The sequence below is a fragment of the Spermophilus citellus genome (assembly GCF_964194105.1).
Source record: "Spermophilus citellus genome assembly, chromosome: 14".
NCBI lineage: Eukaryota > Metazoa > Chordata > Mammalia > Rodentia > Sciuridae > Spermophilus > Spermophilus citellus.
The window spans coordinates 3,947,659-3,967,496 of NC_138194.1; the positions used below are offsets into that span (position 1 = coordinate 3,947,659).

Here is a 19,838-nt window from a genome sequence, read left to right on the forward strand (position 1 = left end):
GCAGGTCATACATAAATTTTATATATTCTCAATCAACCTAATGATTTTAAGAAAATATTGATATTTTTAACCCAAGTGTGTATGTGATTGGTTTCTGGATTCCACATTTTGTACCATATTTCCGTGTCAATAGCACATGGGATTTGATGTCTAATAGGGCAAATTTTCTCTCATTATTCATCTACTTCAAAGTCATCCTGACAATTCCTACAGTCTACTATATGAGTTTTAAAATTAGTTTCTTAGAATATGTGGGAAATTCTATTGGGTTTCAATTTTGATTAATTTAGTAGGTTGATTTGATAAGAATAGATGCTTTTACAATAGTGAGTTTTTGGATCCATAAGTATGATATATTTTTTGTTTATTTTAAATCTTCAATTTTTTTCTTCATTTCCCCCCCAGTTTTCTGAATATAGGGATTCTACACAGAATTTTTACAAGTAATATCAAAATAATACATACATAAATGTACAAAAAAGATCTGGAATATTACAAACCAAACTGATATTGGTGGCTACCTCTGAAGAGAAGTTCTGCATGAACTCCTATGAGCTCATGAAAGGAGAATTTTAGCCTAATGTATAAGGATTTAAGTTTTACACAATTAAAATGTAAGAGGTCCCACAACTGCCTATATTTATCAAAACTCGTAGAACTGCAATTATTCTGCATTCCATCAATTATGGGAGTTACATGAATCAACACATAGGTAAAAAAAAAAAACTCATAGAACCACTCAACAAAATAAGTAAATTTTATTGAAAAGTTTAAAATTTTTAAATCTGTAAGCAATTATATAACTGTCACCTAAAATAGGTGAGTTAGGATGTACATAAATTATACCTCAATATTCATGACCTTAAAAGAGTTTAATTAAAAAAGAACAACCATAACTTGTTTAAAGAATAAAGACAAAATTACATTAGTGGTATGAAAATTACCTATGATATATTAATTTTTAAAGCAGATACAAGATATGCATACTATGTATGTGTATACAATAAGATCTCACTATTAAATCTGAATCATATCTCTCCATACTGGGATTATGAACTTTTTTTTCCTCTTACCTGTATTTTTTTTTCCTATTGTGGACACATTAATTTCTAATAATAATTTTCTTCAGTGTTAGCTGGTTGGGCACTGGCTTAACTGTGGAGACTCAGCAAAGAATCTCCTCTCAGTTTGGCTTTCCTGCCTGAGCCCAAACTCCAAGGGTGAGCCTTGGCAATGGCCCAAGGGAATGCAGGGGGCTTCCCGTGAGAACAAATGAAAAACACTGAAGGCCCTGACAACAGTGTGCCTCTGGTATCTGATCATTTGGTTACAGGCATGCATGAAAGAGTTTGCCAAACTGAATATAGCTCTTAAGAACTGACTTTGAGGTCTCATAAGGCACTGTCAAATATTTCCTTCTCAACACACTAGAAAGCATTCTCTGCCACCAGATTGGTCCCTGTCAAATTATTTATAGGCAATTGATTCACATACTCAAAATGGTATGAATACTTCTAATTATATCCAAACATGCCAAATGTCACTACAAACTATGCTGAGGGTTCATGTTGCCAAATGTGTTGCCTTAACAAAGAGGAGGTAGTTGCAGCATCAGCACAGTAGTTCCTATATAAACAGGATTGGCCCTTGAGCCTTATCTCCACCAAGAACTCAGAGGTAAGTGATGGGATCTTGGGAACCCAAGGACCCCTAAAAGAAGAAAGAACTGAGCCTGTGGCTATCTCTGAGCATGAAACTCTTCCTCCCAACTTTAATTTTTTTTTTCATAGAGCCAGGCTTTAGGACAGGGAAATTTTAATTCTGTAACTGTATTACTGAAATTGTAGAGTCACTAATTAGAAACTTCTTGTTTTATAGTGTGGGACACTTCTGACCCTGCATTTTCTTCTGGAATTCCAGAGGTAAGGTTTGGATTGATTTAATCATTGGTGATAGAGAGGATTTATTTAGTCTAAGGAAACTTTGAACAATTCTTAATTATACACCAATTCCATGTTTTTACAGTTATAGAAATATAAATACTTGCAAGTGACTACTTCTAAATGCTGGAGAATCTTTTTTTTTTCTTTTTTCAAAATGTCTTATCTTTAGAGATTACTATTCTCATTTGAGTTCCAGGGTTAAAAGACTGTTTAGGACAGAATGAGTTTTGACAGTGAGTTCTCAGTGGTTCTTAAAATCATCCAGGGCAATAGAGTATCCCACACCAATCTCCCTACTGCAAAGAACTGAACACTTAGACATTTTACAAACATTTTTTAAACACCCTAGAAAAATTCTTACCAAAAAAAAAAATGAACGCAAACATTGTTAAAACAATATTTTAGCTATTTTTGATTATTCATTGTTGTTGTTAGAAATATTATTGTTCTTTTAAAAAGTTGCAAGTCTTTAAAAGAAAAAGAACCTCATCGAATTTATATGGGAAGAGGGCCTCTATGATGAAGCTCTCATTTCTTATGGTTAGATCTGTAACTGACAGATGAAATCTCTCATGGCATAAGGAGAGTGTCAGAAGAGATTTAGGAATTAGAACAATGCTAAGTCTCTTGGTAACAAGCCAAATAATGAAAAAAATCCAGAGAACAAGGATTTATTTAGATTCTCTTAACAAACCACTAAGAGACATAACACCAAAAATCAACATAAAGAAGAGGTTAAAGTTAATTATTTGGATCATAAGAGAAAAAATGACTATCTGAAAGACAAAGATATTTTGGATAGCTTTGAAAAATATCCTTAATTTGCATAAGATAAACTTTCTTTCCCTACTATGTGATTGTCCTAGCATATGGCCGATGCAAACATTATGCAGAAGGAGAAATGAGGATTCAACAATGACAGATCCTACCCATCACTGGTTTTAGCTACAAAGATTGTTAAAGCTTAGAAATAAAAACATGTGAGGATTCCATTCTAACTCAATTGCAGGTACTCCACCTGATGATCAAGGTATATAATCTGGAAAGGAAACTTACAAACTGTACAAATGAAGTGTCAAATTACAGTCTCATTCCAAACTAGTCCTTTAGATTGTGTTAGAACACCAGTGAATGTCAAGATTGGAGGATTAGTCACAGCAGCAGCTAAACTCAACACTTTGTTCATTTCCCAGCCTAACTTACCTTTATGATTTCTGCTTTCCCTTTCTACCTGTCTTGTTTTTTTTCCCCTGCACAGAATCCTCTGCTACATAAACTGCAGCCATGAGCTCGGGTTCAGATGCCGAGATGGCTGTTTTTGGTGAAGCCGCTCCCTACCTTCGAAAATCAGAAAGAGAGCGAATTGAGGCCCAAAACAAGCCTTTTGATGCTAAAACATCTGTCTTTGTGACGGAGCCCAAGGAATCCTATGTAAAGAGTGTCATACAAAGCAAGGAAGGAGGGAAAGTAACTGTCAAGACTGAAAGTGGAGCAGTAAGTAAAAGCATAAGGAGAAAATAATCCCCATTTAATTTCTCTATCTCCTATTGCTGGAAATCTCCAAGCCTGTTGCTAATACAAACACACTTCTAGTTAGCGGGTAGACATCAGATTTGAAAGGCAAAAGAATTCATAGCAGTAACTGCATGTCTTCCTTTCCAACTTCATATAGGACTTTAACCCATTAATACAAACCATTTCTCTTCAATTCCCAACTTCCCAGTCTGAATCTCCCAATTAGGAAAGTAAAAAATAGCTTCTCTGACCACAAGAATTCTTCAGTTACTTATTTAGTTCAATAATGTATTAATATCTCCTTTACTTCAAAAAGAAAAAAAAGCAGTTTTTTATAATGAATAGTAAGAAAAAGAATAAAAAGATATAAATTGATAGATAAATCTGGATAGGAAAAAGATAGTGGGAAGAAAGAAAATCTTTAAAAAAATGGATAGTGCCACAATGAACATGCATGCAGGTAATCTCTTTGATACACTGATTTCATTTCCTTTAGATATATATTCTGGAGTGAGATAGCAGGATCATGGGGTGATGAGCGGGTAGAAAAAGGGTGATTGGATTTGATCGATGCATGCTGTAATGTATGTATGAAAATATCACAGTGTATCCACTGATATGTACAATTAGTATATATTAATTTTTAAAATGGTAGTATCCTAACTTATCATAAGAAACATTTTCTTGGCATTAAACTCTAAATAAATATGTTTATATGCCTTTAAAGAATATAAAATAATATAACAAAAAGTATGTGTGATTAGTTTTATATCATAAACCCTATCCCCAACCATTAATTCTAACTCATCTCCTGCTTCCTTACCAGACTCTAACTGTCAGGGAAGATCAAGTCTTCCCCATGAACCCTCCGAAATATGACAAAATTGAGGACATGGCTATGATGACCCACCTAAATGAGCCCGGAGTACTGTATAACCTCAAAGAGCGCTATGCAGCCTGGATGATCTATGTAAGTGTCCTTCAACATCTCTTTTTAGTCCATTTATTTTTCTGAAAAAAAGAGACAGGAGCTGGGGATATAACTCAGTGATAGAGAACTTGTTTGGCATGTGCAAGGCCCTAGGTTGAACTTCCAGGACTACCAAAAAAATAAAAATAAAAAAGCAAGATACATATTTTGAATTTTCTGATTTTCTAGACCTACTCAGGCCTCTTCTGTGTCACTGTCAATCCCTACAAGTGGCTGCCAGTGTATAACCCTGAGGTGGTGGCTGCCTACAGAGGCGAAAAGCGGCAGGAGGCCCCACCCCACATCTTCTCCATCTCTGACAACGCCTACCAGTTCATGCTGACTGGTGAGTAAGGCGTGTATAAATAGACTCTATGATGAACAAACAGACTGCATCCTATTCTTATTATAATAATGTATTCCAGCCACTTGGGACTTCACTGTTTTCAAAGAACTTTCACAGTCATTATGTCATATTTCTTCCCAGGTGAAACTCGCTGAATTCATTGTCCTGCCAAGCTAATACAGCTAGTAAATGGCAACCTATTTAATTCAAGTAGAAGACTTCTGTAAAAATAGTTATTACTGTCCAAATTTTTTTAAAACTTTCTGATTTGGGTACAAAAGAGTTTAAATAAAAATTTTTTAAAAGAATCTCCATCCACAGTCATGGAGGAAAAGACTTCTCAGAGTGAGAGATCAGGGCTACGACGCATTTACATCTAACAAGTAAATGGTGATCCCCCAAATATAGCCAAGTTGGAGTGCTGGGCTGGCAGATTTGGGAGTGTAAAGAGAGCTGGGGGCCACACTCCTGAAATTGCTCCGACTGCAGCATCTAAAGGTAAGTACGCACAAATGTCCACTTTTTTCCTCCATGTAGCAATGATTAACCTGATCAGATTACCAGTGAAGAAGGGAAGGTGACACAGAGCACTTAAAATGTAAGGTCCCTTGTTAAGGGCAATGTCAGAGATAATATGGCAAGGCAAGACACCTGTCTCTTCAAGATTTTACAAGGGGCAAAAAGACAAGTATAAAAGCAATTATGACTAAAAAAAAAAAATCCACGCTTCCGAACAAAACTGAATATAATGCTTAATCCACCCCCCATTCTCAAAGTTAATTTGCTATTCAATTAGCAAATTAACATATTAACTCATCTCCTCTGTGATTGCCTTGAATATTTTTATGATTACTTAAATCTCTGATTGCAGGAAGACATCATCTCATCGAATTATTCCACATTTTATCCATGATAGGATGCATCATCATTTGGTTGTTATTGACAGGTTTGCAGGCTGGTCCGGTATGACGTACCTTCAGGACTTTGAACTAGATCATATCTGACAGCACAGTAGCATCCGTCACAATGACTCCAGCTTTCAAAGTCTTGTGATGCTTTGATTTCAGGCCACCATTACATTGGAGAACTTTCTGTCATAGACTCAAAAAGGCTGAAAGGAATTTTGAAGATTTTCTGGTCTGTTTGATTTTACAGAAGGAAAGGAAAACTTAAATCATAGCAGGTACTTAACAGAATTGTTATTAGAAACCTATGGCTTTGCCTCCAAGTCTTACCCTTTTAGAACTAAGGATTCAGAATATAATATGCAACAATTTTTTTGAGAAATTTGTGTGCTTATTAGGATATAGCTGGAGTTTATTAAGACTTGTGAAAAGAGAAGGGAGAAGGCAAACAAAATAGCAAAGCAAATGTGGTTGAAAGGATTTCATGAAGTGTATCCCTACCTCCATAAAAGTATTTCATGATAAATGGAAAGTTTGCTTAAATTAAAATTTATACCCCAAAATTTCAAACTCAGCTCCATGAATTAGTCACATAATTTCTAAACTTCTAGAGATGAGATTCCTTAGTATTGATGAGTTTTCAGCTACCCATCTTCATCTGCTCCAGGGGAATTTAGGGCATGTAAGAGGACCTTTCTTAGAACTCGTAAAGAAATCTTTGCCCACAATTCACAATTTTTCTCCTACTGGCAAAAGAATTTGACAGCTGCTCTATAGTGTCCAAGTTACACTCTAGATCATTCCCCCTTTCTCCTTTCTTTGTCTTTGATTCCAACCAGAGTCACCCCTTCAACAAGATGCAAGTCCTCTAAGCCTTAATTTTGACTCAACACTTCTTATTCTCCCTTGTTCAAAAATTTATTTCAGCATTTCTTTTAACCCTGACTAAATTTTGAATTCTTGTAGGACAGAAACAGGATTTCTTTCTTATCTGTTTCTTTTCTTACTTCCTTCCTAAGAGGCTGAATAGTTGTACATATGGAAGTTTCTAAAGAAAAAAAAAGTGTTGTTATTAACCAATTATATCTAAAGAATGATAAGTTGATCAAAACTAAAAATGCAAAATGGAAACTTTCTTTTCATCTCACCACACCTACTGTGTGTCTATTCAAATCTAGTAAACCAGAACAAACACAATTTCTGGTAAACCAGAACAAACACAACTTACTTAAAGTCTTTGCAATTCACTCATTTTTTTTATTTGTTTTTGATTTCTTGAATCACCCCTAAGAAGACACTTCATTCCTGAAGGACACTCACCAACATTTTGGGAACCAAGAAGGTAAGATCTACTTTTGACTTAATCCTGAATGCAGAAAGGGAAAACAAACATTATTTTGCACATTCTCATTCTTGCCATACGCATAAGTAGTGGAAACCAATGAATTTGAGATCAATTACTAAAGTACTCTTAAAGACAAATTTTAAAAATGTGCAGGTTTTGCCAAAGGAAAAATAACTTCCCAAGAATTTGCTCACTACATTGAAATGTGTAAAATAGATTATAGAACTTTAATGAGCAGTCTCTAGATTAATACACTTAGTTGTTCATAGGATCAAGATCCAGTTCACACACTGCTAACTTGACTGTTTCTTAGGCAGAATTCGCACCCCTGAATTCATGCAGCCATACCTTTGCTTATAAGTAATGCTGAAAGAATAAAGAGGGATCATTCAAATTTATGCCCCATGTGGTAATCAAACTCCTTTTTCCAAAACTTTTGTGTCTATTCAAGGTAATTCTAAATGAATTAAAATCAAAGGAACCAAAGTGTAATTGATTCATGACCACATTGTTGCTGACCAGACAATGTCAGAAAATGGCTGAGAAATTTCCAATCGAGGAATGAAAACCAAGAGCCGTGTCGTGGTATCCTGAAAGCAAAGAGAGAGGGGAGCTCTCAGAGGTGGGGATGGAGATTAGGCAGGTGGGGGTGGTTATACCCGTTGGCAGGTTCTTGAAGATAGGAGAAGAGGAGGTGGTTGAAGGGGCACAGCTATGTAGTGTGGGAACAGGTCTTGCTCATGGAATGAAGAAGAGGCTAATTAAGGTTGTTTCTGAGAGTAAATTCAGGGGCCATCAGGAGTCATCTGGCAAGAGAGTGGGGCCAGATCTAAAAAGGTGAATTTCATTAGCCAGGAATAAATGGTTTTTGCCCTTGAGTCCCAACACAGTCGAATAAATATAGGGAGAAGATCTGACTTAGCAACCGCATGCACAGAGAGGATTGAGGGGCTTTGCTAGACAGTGAATGGTGAGTCAGCAGAGGGACATGGTTGCCAACAGGCAGTCACCACCTCAGCCATTACACCTAGGTCAAGAGAGGTGAGGGCACACTCTGATGGAGGAGGACATGTGGTTTGGATATCACACTTTAAGAGATTAGCAGGAGTAGATTCAGAGTAAAGTGACCAGGACAGTAAAGGAGATTCAGAAACACATCATGGAAGAAGCAGATGAAGATGGAAAATGGAGCAGGGCTTATTTAACACAGAGAAGATAAAGTCAAGAACACAGGACAACCATCAAGCAAATGAAGAGGTATCTTGTTGCAAGACTTGAGCTTGTCTTACTGTTACCAAGAGCTGGAATGAGAATGAATCATCCTGAAGTTATGGGAACACGATTTCCATTCAAAATGAGAAGAATCCTTAGCCTGTCAAAGTGGCTTAAAATAGAAATGACTTGTACCTGAAGATATTCAACGAGGCTGGATGACACCTGTGTAAGAATATTACTGAAGACTACTCAAGTCATTAGATAATACAATTAGTAGATACTGGGCTCTAAGTCATGGATAGAATAGATTTTTTTTTCTCTACCTGAAAATTAATCGTAACTTGAGGCCCACATGGAAAAGTTTACTTTTTCTAAGAAGACTAAAAACTATAATTTAATCATCAGTTATTGTAGTCTTTCACCAACTTCAGGATTAGCATCACAAATTTTGTAATATCCATTTAAAATCAGTACTATTAATTCACTTAATAATATATGTCTCTTCATTATTTTTTTAGTTTTTTTTCTAACTTTCCCTGAATTTTTACTGTGAAAGTATTAACCAGATACATCAGAATCAGCTGAGAAATTTATAAGATATTCAAAATCTCAATCCAGACCTTCTAAAAATTCTCAGTTGGATTCATATGCACATTAAAGTCTCAGAAATATTGCTTTATATTACTGGTATAAATGAATGTGAAATACTCTCAAATGGGAAACATTTATTATCCTGTTTTATCGATTCTTATTTTCTTCACATTTTTTCATAAAATGTTACTTCTGAAATTGGGATGCCTATTACAATCTATGTAAGGAATAGTATGGTTTCAATTAGCTGTATTTTCTTTCTCTGTGTATCACACAATTGATGGCATCTTATATTTTGATATAATAAGGTAATGATAAGTTGTACAACATGGTGAAATATGGCTGTAATTTCAGCTACTGGGGAGGCTGAGGCAGGAGAATTATCAGTTCAATGCCAGCCAGGGCACTTTAGTAAGACCCCATCTCAAAATAAATTTGAAATATATATATATATATATATATATATATATAAAAGAAAGAAGAAGAAGGGTGGAAGCTGAGGATGTAGCTCAGTTGTAAAGTGTTTGCCTCACATGCATGAGGCCCTGGGTTTAATCTCCAGGACCAAAAAATTAATAAAGTTAAATAAATATATAATTACTAAATTAAGAAATATTTGCCCAAGATCATTTTGTGCACAACCAATGGGACTATGTCACGATCCCAGCCTTAGAAAAGCAAAGTAGTTTCAGAAAAGCAAAATAACAATTTAAACTAAATAACAATTTAAACAATTTTAAATCCAAACCTCACTCTGAGGCCCTTGTAAATAGATCTGATTCTCTGGTCCCCACTACAGAGATTCTGTTGCAGATGGTTTCTATGTGTATGATCTCTCGCCATCACTTTTGGGTATGTACTTAACATTAAGTCAAACTGAATAATAGAAGCCTGTAATTGTACATTCTGCCTAGATTCCCTAATGCAATAATGCAGCCATTCTCAAAGTGTGGTCCGTGGATCCCTGGAGATCCCCCAAGAACCTTCCAGGAGATACAAGGTTAAAACAATTTCATAATAATACCCAGATGACTTTCTAAAATCTCTTTCACTATATGAAAGATGTAAAATCATGGATGTATAAAACTGCTTGCAGTTTTAAAGATCAAGGTCTGGCACCAAACTGCACTTATAGTTATGATATTCTTCACTGCCATATAGTTGAACTAAAAACATTTCTTTTCAACTAAAAAAGCCAGTTTCACTAAGAATTACTTAAATTTTTTTTAAGTAAGAATTGTTAATTTTATTTAATTTCAATTCTTATGTATACATCCTTTTAATATCTTTTGCAATGAAATGGAAAGTCCACTAGTGTTTTATGGTTATCTATGGGGAAAATACATATATAGTTTTATGAGTTGCAAGCTGAACTCGACATTGTACTCATGAAACACCGTTTTTACCTAGAAGACCAACAAGCAAAACTGTGGGTTATTCAAACTTAGAGATTTACTAGACATGCTCCCAAAAATAAATGAAGTGTGATTGATTTTTGGAGGAAAAACATGCATTTACTAGAAATAAACTTGAGCCTTTAAACAAAAAATAGAATATAAGAAACCATGTATCTGCCATCATTAGCTTGACAGCTTCCTAGTATTTAAGGATTTTTTCCAATGATATCACAGTGGCAACATTAATGATTGTGAGTTTTCAATAATGTGCAATGAAATGTTTCTACATATGGAAGTTCTGTATAACTCAGTGATCCACTATTTTCCAAATGGACACTATATAATGCTCATTTATAGGGGAAAAAATTAAAATACCAGATAGATCAATGCATTATAATGTACCAAAGAATAAAACATTTGTTGATATGTTTTCAGATTCCACAACTAGTCTTCAAGAAACTTTCACTTACGTGTTGACACAGTATCTAAGAAGAATATTCACAATTATTTGAAAAGGTGATTAAAATTTTCTTTTCTTTTACAAATAGTGTTGCTTTGCAAAACTGGACTTTTAAAATATTTATTTTAACTCCCCCAAAATATATGGCAATACCCTGTATACAGAAGCAGTCATAAGAACACATCTGTCTTCCATTAGCAGGCATAAAAGAGATTCACAAAATTAAAACCAAAACTACCCTTCTTGCTAATTGTTTTCTTTTTTTCTTTTGCTTTGAAAAATGCTGTCTTCAGAAAAATGTTAACTTATATTAAGATATAGGGGGGCTGGGGATGTGGCTCAAGCGGTAGCACGCTCGCCTGGCATGCGTGCGGCCCGGGTTCGATCCTCAGCACCACATACAAAACAATGATGTTGTATCCGCTGATAACTAAAAAATAAATATTAAAATTCTCTCTCTCTTTCCTCTCTCACTCTCTCTTAAAAAAAAGATATGGGGACTTTATAGTAATTTCAAAAGAATTAATAATTTTTTTAATATTCTTGATTTTAATATCTCATATGGTACATATTGAGAGGTATGACTTATATATATAACAAAGTTCTTGGGTTCTCAGGAGTTTAATTTTAAGAGAGCTAAGGGGTCCTGAGACCACAAAACCTGAGAATGGCTGTCCTAATGAAACCCACTTAAGCCACAACACTAGGGGCTGCCTTCAGAGGAGTAAACCAGGAAAATGATGGATTCTTTTCCTTTCCATGTAATAACTGAGAAAATTTAAACTGTCTGACAGCTACAAGCCAGGGGCCCTCTTTGGAATTCTAGACTCCTAGCTATGAAATCTTAACCAGGAGTCCACAGAGAGTTCAGAACAGCCCCTGGCCAAAGTAAAACCAAATGCAACTTTTTTCCTCTATCCTGGGAATTGAACCCAGCAGCGCTCTACCACTGAGCCACATTCCCCACCCCATTTGAGACACTTCGGGAACCTTAAATTTGCAATTCTTCTGCCTCAGCCTCCCAAGTCTCTGAGATGACAGGCATGTGCCATTGTGACCAAATCCAAAACACAAGTTAATCTGGTTAAGGCCCAAAGCAAGGCAGGTACTTCTCTCTAGGCAACATAGAACTCCACAGAATCATAGGAAGAAAGGGTTTCCCTTTTTGTGGAGCTGGGGATGGAACTCAGGACCTCAAGCGTACCAGTCAAGTGCTCTACCACTGAGTCATATCCTCAGCCCAGAAGGGATATTTAAACCTTGACCAATGGAGAACAATATCCTAAAGGCTCAGATGGGGGAAAGATAACTATAATATGTTCAACTGTCTCACTTTTAAAAAGAGTATATAAAAGATTCCATTCAAAAAATGTTAAGTGCTTTTAAGAGGGATATGGGAAGGTGTGTGTGATAGTGTCATTTAATTTCATTTTATTTCAGTTACAGGAGAATAAATAGGAAGGAAAAGAAGAGTGAAAGGGAAGAAGGATAAGACATGGGGAAAACAAGTAGAGGAGTTGAGGGAAAACAGATCCAAAGAAGAAGTGAAAGAGGCAAACAGAGAGGACAAGAAGGAACCATAAAGTCACACAGCAGGCAGGAGCCTTAGACAGGGGCTAGACTGGCTTTATCATTTTAAGTGGCAAGAGACAGGAGCCCAGAGAAGTTAAATGGTCTGACCAAGGTCAATGCTGGGATTTGGGGATTGGGTTTTCTGATTTCTAAGCAGAGAATACACACAAAGAGAAGAGCCAGCAAAGGGGTGGGGGTGTTGATTATAGGAGAGAGTGACCTTGCAGTGGGTCCATGTGCTGTTACTGCATTACCTAAGCAAGCGTGAGAAGCCAGTATTCTGTCATTTACTTGTCACTGGACTATCTGCAAGTTCTACAGGGGATTCTCAGTTTCCAGCAACTGTTTCCAGATTCACTTAGGAACTGGGGAAGACCTCAAAGCCACAAACTCAAACGGGAGGCACAATTTAAGAAGATGCTTGAAGCCCCCTTTTATTGGGCTCACCAGAGTCGTCTTTCATTGGTACAGATGTGCACACCTGGGGCTGAATGAAGAGATGTTCCCAAAAGTGACACTCAGAAAAAAACAATCCTCACACATTTTTTTGTTCCCTTTTGTTGTTGTTGTTGTTAGTACTGGGGATTGAATCCAGGGGGGCTCAGCCATTGAGCCACATCCCCAGCCCTATTTATATTTTATTTTTGAGACAAGGCCTCCGTAAGTCGCTTAGGACTGGCTAAATTGCTGAGGCTGGCTTTGAACTCACAATCCTCCTGCCTTCAGCCTCCTTAGTTGCGGTGATTACAGAAGTGCACACCCATGCCCAGCCTTAAATGTGCCTTTCACCTCATTCCTATTTGCCCACTGTAAGCCATAGACCTGGTTGTAGATCCCTCAGGACCTATCTCTTCCCAGAGCCTTTGAATCTGGCCCTCATGTTGAATAGAGATGACAGGTTGCCACCCTATAGATGCAGTGTTCTCCCAGGTATGAGACTCAGCAATCCCCTGGTCTTCCCAGCTCCCTGCAGTCATGAGCTCGGATGCTGAGATGGCCATTTTTGGAGAAGCAGCTCCCTACCTCCGGAAACCAGAGAAGGAGAGAATCGAGGCTCAAAATCGCCCATTTGATTCAAAGAAAGCCTGCTTTACAGTGGATGATAAGGAAATGTACGTGAAAGGCATGATCCAGAGCAGGGAAAATGATCAAGTCATCGTCAAGACCCTGGATGATCGGGTAAGTGCTGATCTCAAATGTCTTGGATAAGATGGGCGTCCTTGTTTTCCTTTGGAATGGAATATTAGAAATTGCATCTAAAGACAGATTGAAACTTACATCTCCCTGTTCTATAGTGAAGTTCTCACATCATACACCTTGCTCCTGTCTCTTTCCTTTGAGGGTTTGGGCTTTGAGGATTTTATGGTGTTTGCTTTGGAGAAAAGGGGAAGGTGCAGGTGAAAGACTTTGGACTACTTAAAGGCAAATTGATGCTATTGTTGCTGAACAGAAAACCAAATATAGCTTGTGGGCTGCACACAATCATTCTTAAGAGGAAGCCCAGGAGGCACTGGCTAGTTTAATATGGAGAATTGCAGCATGCCTTTCAATTCAGTACTTATTGGATACCTAGTAGGTTTCCATCAAAGTGTGGATCACTTTTCAAATATTTGCAAATCTTAGCACATTCCTTCCCCTAAACTTACCCATCTAGTGTAGGAATCAAGATGTATTTGGCAAGTGTGAGTCTCAACTCAAACTCGGACACATGAGACAGATTTTTCTCTTAGGTTTTTTTTCTTTATTATTGGACATAATCTCTGATTCCAGATCTTTATCACTGGGCTAGAAAAAAAAATCTCTTCAGTCACTCTTGGGGTTGTCCCACCCTCAAGGTTGTGGCATATTCTCAACCTACACAGTCTTGCTTCGGGGTTGCATTGCCTCCTAAAAAATCTATTTAGAAAAACGTGCCAGATCCTAAAGGTTCAGGATACAGAGACTTTTCTCTCATTCTGTTGGCCACAGTGTGGTCTGTCTTTCTAGTCTAAGGCAGTGGCACAGGAGGGCCTCCCTTCTCAAGAATTTTAGGCTATAGCAAATCTCCTTCCTTTTACCTCTTCTGTAAAACCCTCAAACGTCCTCTAAGCACTTTGTTTTTTTTTTGGAAAACAAAATCCAGAAAGTCCTATAGATTCCTTCTCTTTTCTACCCTATTTTCTACCTCTCTTAAGAAAGAAGTACAGAGACAACTGCATGTTTGAGTGAGGACAGGCAGGAAAAACACAGAGTGGGGAAAAATCCAGTAATCATCTTGAAATACTTTACAACTATGGACCATGCATGATGCAGGCTCAAATGTTCTAACTAGGACAGCAGGGGTACAAAGAATTGTGGGAGGCATGAAGAAACAAGGAAGAGAGGAAATGGGTCTCAGAAGAGGGAGCACTTGAAGGTGTCCAGATATCATTTCAATGAAGATATTCATTGAAGATAAAGGAACCCTCTTGATCAAGGGCATTGAGGTAGAAATGCATAAAACACACTGGAGCAGTTCCTTCCAACCTTCTAACCTTTGTCACATCCCAGAACTCACAGCAAATCTGGTAAACAAAGGCAATCTACCTTGATAGTGGCTATTCTAAGCTCCATCTGGCCATCCTGAAGGCAAAGGGCTCTATAGCTCTGCACGCCTGTAACCATCTCCTAGAACCCACAATGGCAGACTGATTGGGATCATCAGACCAGCACTGGTTTAACCAGAATCAGGTTAATCAAGGGCAAGTTACTTAAAGATCATCTCTAGACATGGAAATGACCGATAAATATATCACTGAATATACCACAGTATCTCACTACTTCACCCCTCCAGTGGCTTCCTCTCCATTGCTTGCTTTTCTTCTCAATACGCAGACGCTAACTCTGAACAGTGATCAGGTGTTCCCCATGAACCCTCCCAAATTTGACAAGATCGAGGACATGGCCATGATGACCCACCTGCACGAGCCTGCTGTGCTGTACAACCTCAAAGAGCATTATGCAGCCTGGATGATCTACGTGAGTGCCCTTGAACATCGGTGCACATCATTTATTTCTCTGAGTAAAAACAAGATCTAAATGATTAATTTTCTGATTTTCACAGACCTACTCAGGACTCTTCTGTGTCACCGTCAACCCCTACAAGTGGCTGCCGGTATACAACCCAGAGGTGGTGGCTGCCTACAGAGGCAAAAAGCGCCAGGAGGCCCCGTCCCACATCTTCTCCATCTCCGACAACGCCTACCAGTTCATGCTGACTGGTGAGTCCTCTCTTTGTTCATGCTTTTAAAAATAATTGTCAGTTATTCAAGCCCGTTAGAGGCTTTGGCCATTTGAACAGTTCATGAACCAAAGAGCTTCAGATGATTTGGGGATGAATAGCCAGCAGTGCAAATCTTTTATTTACTGGTCATGATGCATGGAAAGTCCAGTGGTCGTGGCCAAAGCCACACTAAGTCCATGCTTATTTAGGGAGCACAAAGAAATGTCCTGTCCTTACCTGCAAAGCACCCTTAGAAGAGAAACTGTGTTAGTATCCACAAAGTTGTAAAAATAGGTGGAAAAGTCTTCCTTTACCTGCTTTCCCCCTTAACTCAGGCTTCTGTGCATCTTCCCCGGATTTCCAAAGTGGCATTAGAAATAGAGATATGGTGATACTGCCATGCCATTATCACTTTTATCTTCTCAACTTTTGCCTGATTTGACTCAGCACAGAGACAAGAAATAAAAGCCAGCATTCAAGATTGGAGGACACTTAAAAATCATCCAGTACAATGTCACCCATACTTCAATCATTTCTATCCCACATTTACAATCTTTACCCTTTCTGCAAACAATATTTGTTTTCTTTAACTGAAGTGACCTCAGTTTTAAAGGGAAGGTTAATATCACTATTAGGATGCTATAAGTGCTATAACAAAGTACTACAGACTGGGTGGCTTAAACAACAGAAATGTATTGTCTCACAGTTCTAGAGGCCAGAAGTCTGTAATCGAGGTTTCAGCAAAGTTCTTTCCTTCTGAGGCTGTAGGAGAATCTGTTCCAGGTTTCGCACTTAGCTTCTGTGGTTTGCAGGCAATCTTTGATGATTCTTGGCATGTGGAAGAGTCACACTGCCCTCTGGCTTCATCTTCACATGGCATTCTCCGTGTGTGTGTGTGTGTGTGTGTGTGTGTGTGTCTTTATATGTCCCCTTATTATAAGGATACCAGTCATATTGGATCAAGATTTCACCCTACCCTGAAAGACCTCATCTTGATTAATTACATCTGCATCTTATTTACATCTTATTTCCAAATAATTCTGAGGTTTCGGATATTAGGACTTCAATATATGAATTTTTTCAATCCATACACTCTCAGAAATAGTTTCTCATGAGTAGAAAATAAAAGTAAGAAAAAAATACCATGACAGCCAATAAGTGCCTACAAATTCTAAATAGAAGCTGTGGTCTCCCACTTGCTCTGAACCTGAAACTGGCTTTCTTTGTTTCAAAGAGAGATGGAAAGCAAAGAGTTAAAGATCTACCAACATGAACAACTTTTACATGTGGGGTTCACTGTTCATCTCCCAGGCTTCCCATACATTCCACATTTAAGAAATCTGTACAAATTGTAGCCAAGATTAGACATTCCTGAACCACACCTCAAGTTCAAAATCCAACCAGGCCCTAGGTTCTTTAACTTTCCCCCAATTTGCTCTGTATTTAAATCCTACCTGTTTGTTGTTCACTTATTTTGTTTTGCCTCCTTTTGTGTTTCTAGATCGAGACAACCAGTCCATCCTCATCACGTGAGTAACCTGTGTTTGAGCCCATGATGACTCAGAAACCAGTTCCCATCCCTTCCACTTTCCTTTGTCACATTTACTTTTCTTTTTGGTACTGGGGATTGTATTTAGGGGTACTTGACCCCTGAGCCACATCCCAGCCCTATTTTGTATTTTATTTAGAGACAGGGTCTCACTGAGTAGCTTAGCACCTCGCCATTGCTGAGGCTGGTTTTGAACTCTCGATCCTCCTGTCTCAGCCTTTGGAGCCACCGCTGGGATTACAGGCATGTGCCACCGAACCAGGCCTCTAACCATTTACTTTTAAATTGACAGTGGAGAATCTGGTGCAGGGAAGACTGTGAACACCAAGTGTGTCATCCAGTACTTTGCAACAATTGCAGTTACTGGGGACAAGAAGAAAGAGCAGCCAACAGGCAAAATGCAGGTAAGCAATGGCCTGCCTTGGAGGCTTATTAGAATAAGCATGTCTGACATATTGGGTGAGCGCCAAGGTGTGTCACAGCTCAGATGAGCCAGGTAAACAGAACAGAAGTTTCCTCTTCTCTGTATTCTCACACAGAACATTTCCAATGCCAAATGTGTGAGGTTTTGTTGTTGTTTTATTTTTCCCCCCACACCAGGCAATATCCTAATTCTCTATAGACACCCACTGGGGTAGGGGGTGGGAGCAGCAATCTTACAATTCAATTCAATTATGATACTAACTCCCTGGAAATAGTATCATATTCCATAAGACACCCCCCACTTCAGGTGTCCATTGCAAGTCCCAGTGCTAAGTGGAACTGACCAGTTACACATCTGGGGCTCCTACAAACCCCTTCTCAAGTTCAGTAATTTGCTAGAATGGTTCAAAGAACTCAGAGAAACACTTTACTTACTACTGGTATATTATAAAAGAAACAATTCAAGAACAACCAGTTGGAAGAGATGCATAGAGGGGTAAGACAGGGAGAGAAGCATGGAACTGCCATGCCACCTCCCAGCGTCTCCATGGGTTTGTCAAGAATTCTCCATGGTTAAGAATTCTTACAGAGGTTCTGTTACATGGGCATAACCAACCAGATCATTGGCTTTGGTGATTAGTTTAACTTTCAGTCTCCCCTGAAATCTCCAGTCCTGTAATCAGTTCCCATGGCAACCAACCCCCATCCTGGGGCTCTCTGGGGACCACCCCCAGACACCACTCATTCATTATTAGTATGTAATCAGACACTTAGAACTTTGGAGATGCCAAGGGATTCAGGAGATTTGTGTCAGAAAACGGAAATATATCTTTTATTATATCACAATCAGAGGCAAGGCAAAAAGTGGATTTGGGATCTAACACTAGTTCCTTCAACAATAGTTGAGTGATCTTGACCAACTCCACATGCCCTCTGGAGAAGGGAATGGAAACACCAGGAGTTTTCAAATTGAAGCACACATCAGAACCAATTAAAGGGCTTTTAAAAGGAATTGAGAGCCTCAGCCCATAATTTCTGATTAAGAAGGTCTAAAGTGGGATCCAATGTTTTGCCTTTCTAACATGTTTTCAGGTAAAGTTCTTACTGCTGGTCTAGGGACCACACTTTGAGAATCACTAGGTTTAACAGTTTCCAAACCTCTCTGGAGCCAGAAGGATAAGTGATGGACGTGAGGTAGAAATCCTTTTTACCATAGTAGACTCCTGAGTAACAATTTTTACGATTTTTTTTTTTTTGCTACTTACAAGACATTTTTGAAAACCATTTTTTTTATTGCACGATCTTTGAGGTCATTTCCCCTTCTGAACACAAATGTCTATGATATTAGGTGAGTACAGAGGTACATGTACCTAAAAACCCATGATTTATAATGAAATATAATCAGAGAAGAGAGGCAGTGTGAATGTCAAGATGGAGAGGATAATGTTCCATCCTAGAATCTGACATGACCAGGGGTTCCTTCCTTGCATCCTAATAAGAGCTTCTCTGGGGTAGGACCTTAAGACTCCTTAGGTGGGATCTGGTGGGGCCCTGGTATCTCCACATGTCTGCACTGGACACCAGGTAAGACTGGTGGACACTTCTCCCTGGACCTTTCCCAGAGCACACACACTTTCCAGTCACCTGTGGGCTTCTCAGGAAGACAGTCCAAAGTCCTCTCTTCTTTTTGTTGTTAGGGAACCCTGGAGGATCAGATCATCCAAGCCAATCCCCTGCTAGAGGCCTTTGGAAATGCCAAGACCGTGAGGAATGACAACTCTTCCAGATTTGTAAGACCCAGCCCAGTTTTCACCTACCCCAGCCAACCACACCCTGTCCTTAAGTGCTGGATGTGAAAAATTGTCACATAAACTAAAACATACTGGGCCTTGTTCTACCCTCCAGCAATTCAGATTAATCTACTGAACTGGAATATTTTAATCCACTTTGAAAATAGTGTTGGCCTCTTCCTGGCAGAGGGAGGATTTAGCTGTCTTTCCCTAACTAGTCAACATCACCTCACAAGCATCCTGAAGCCTCAGAGATTCAAATTCTGCAAGTAGAAATCAATTCTTGAATGCTAACATCAGATTCTCTAGATGGAGACATTTTAAACCTTATTTTGGCCACGTTTATAAGTGTGTAGTGATATCTAATGAAGGTTTTAATGTATATCTCCTAAATTGGTAATGATAGTGAACATCTCTTCATGTGCTCACTTAATATTACTGAACAACATCCATTGACTTAGCCACAGAATTCTTAGTGTGAATTAGGTTGGTAGATTTGACCTACTCCAAGTCAGGAAGTCCTAGGAGCTGCAGAAGAACTAGCAAAGACAAAAGGGATCCCAGTAGGAATTGGTT

The 19,838-nt window shown here is 38.3% G+C and overlaps 1 protein-coding gene and 1 pseudogene across 2 annotated transcripts in view; both read left to right on the forward strand.

Moving 5' to 3' along the window:
* Positions 1-1,878: 1,878 nt before the first annotated feature.
* LOC308633210 (myosin-8-like) lies at positions 1,879-5,921 on the forward strand (the record flags this gene model as incomplete). Its single annotated transcript, XM_081265744.1, has 6 exons — positions 1,879-1,922; positions 3,202-3,437; positions 4,285-4,428; positions 4,618-4,774; positions 5,183-5,272; positions 5,842-5,921. Exons 2-6 carry the CDS (start codon positions 3,228-3,230, stop codon positions 5,919-5,921), a joined length of 681 nt encoding a protein of 226 aa, XP_081121870.1. The 5' UTR covers positions 1,879-1,922; positions 3,202-3,227.
* Positions 5,257-19,838, forward strand: part of LOC308633211 (myosin-13-like) — a 33,973-nt pseudogene continuing 19,391 nt past the window's right edge. The window contains exons 1-9 of the transcript in view: positions 5,257-5,272; positions 6,971-7,021; positions 10,663-10,743; positions 13,223-13,438; positions 15,113-15,256; positions 15,342-15,498; positions 17,002-17,029; positions 17,342-17,453; positions 19,170-19,262. The product of the transcript in view is annotated as a myosin-13-like (transcript). The remainder of the gene's footprint in view (positions 5,273-6,970; positions 7,022-10,662; positions 10,744-13,222; positions 13,439-15,112; positions 15,257-15,341; positions 15,499-17,001; positions 17,030-17,341; positions 17,454-19,169; positions 19,263-19,838) is intronic.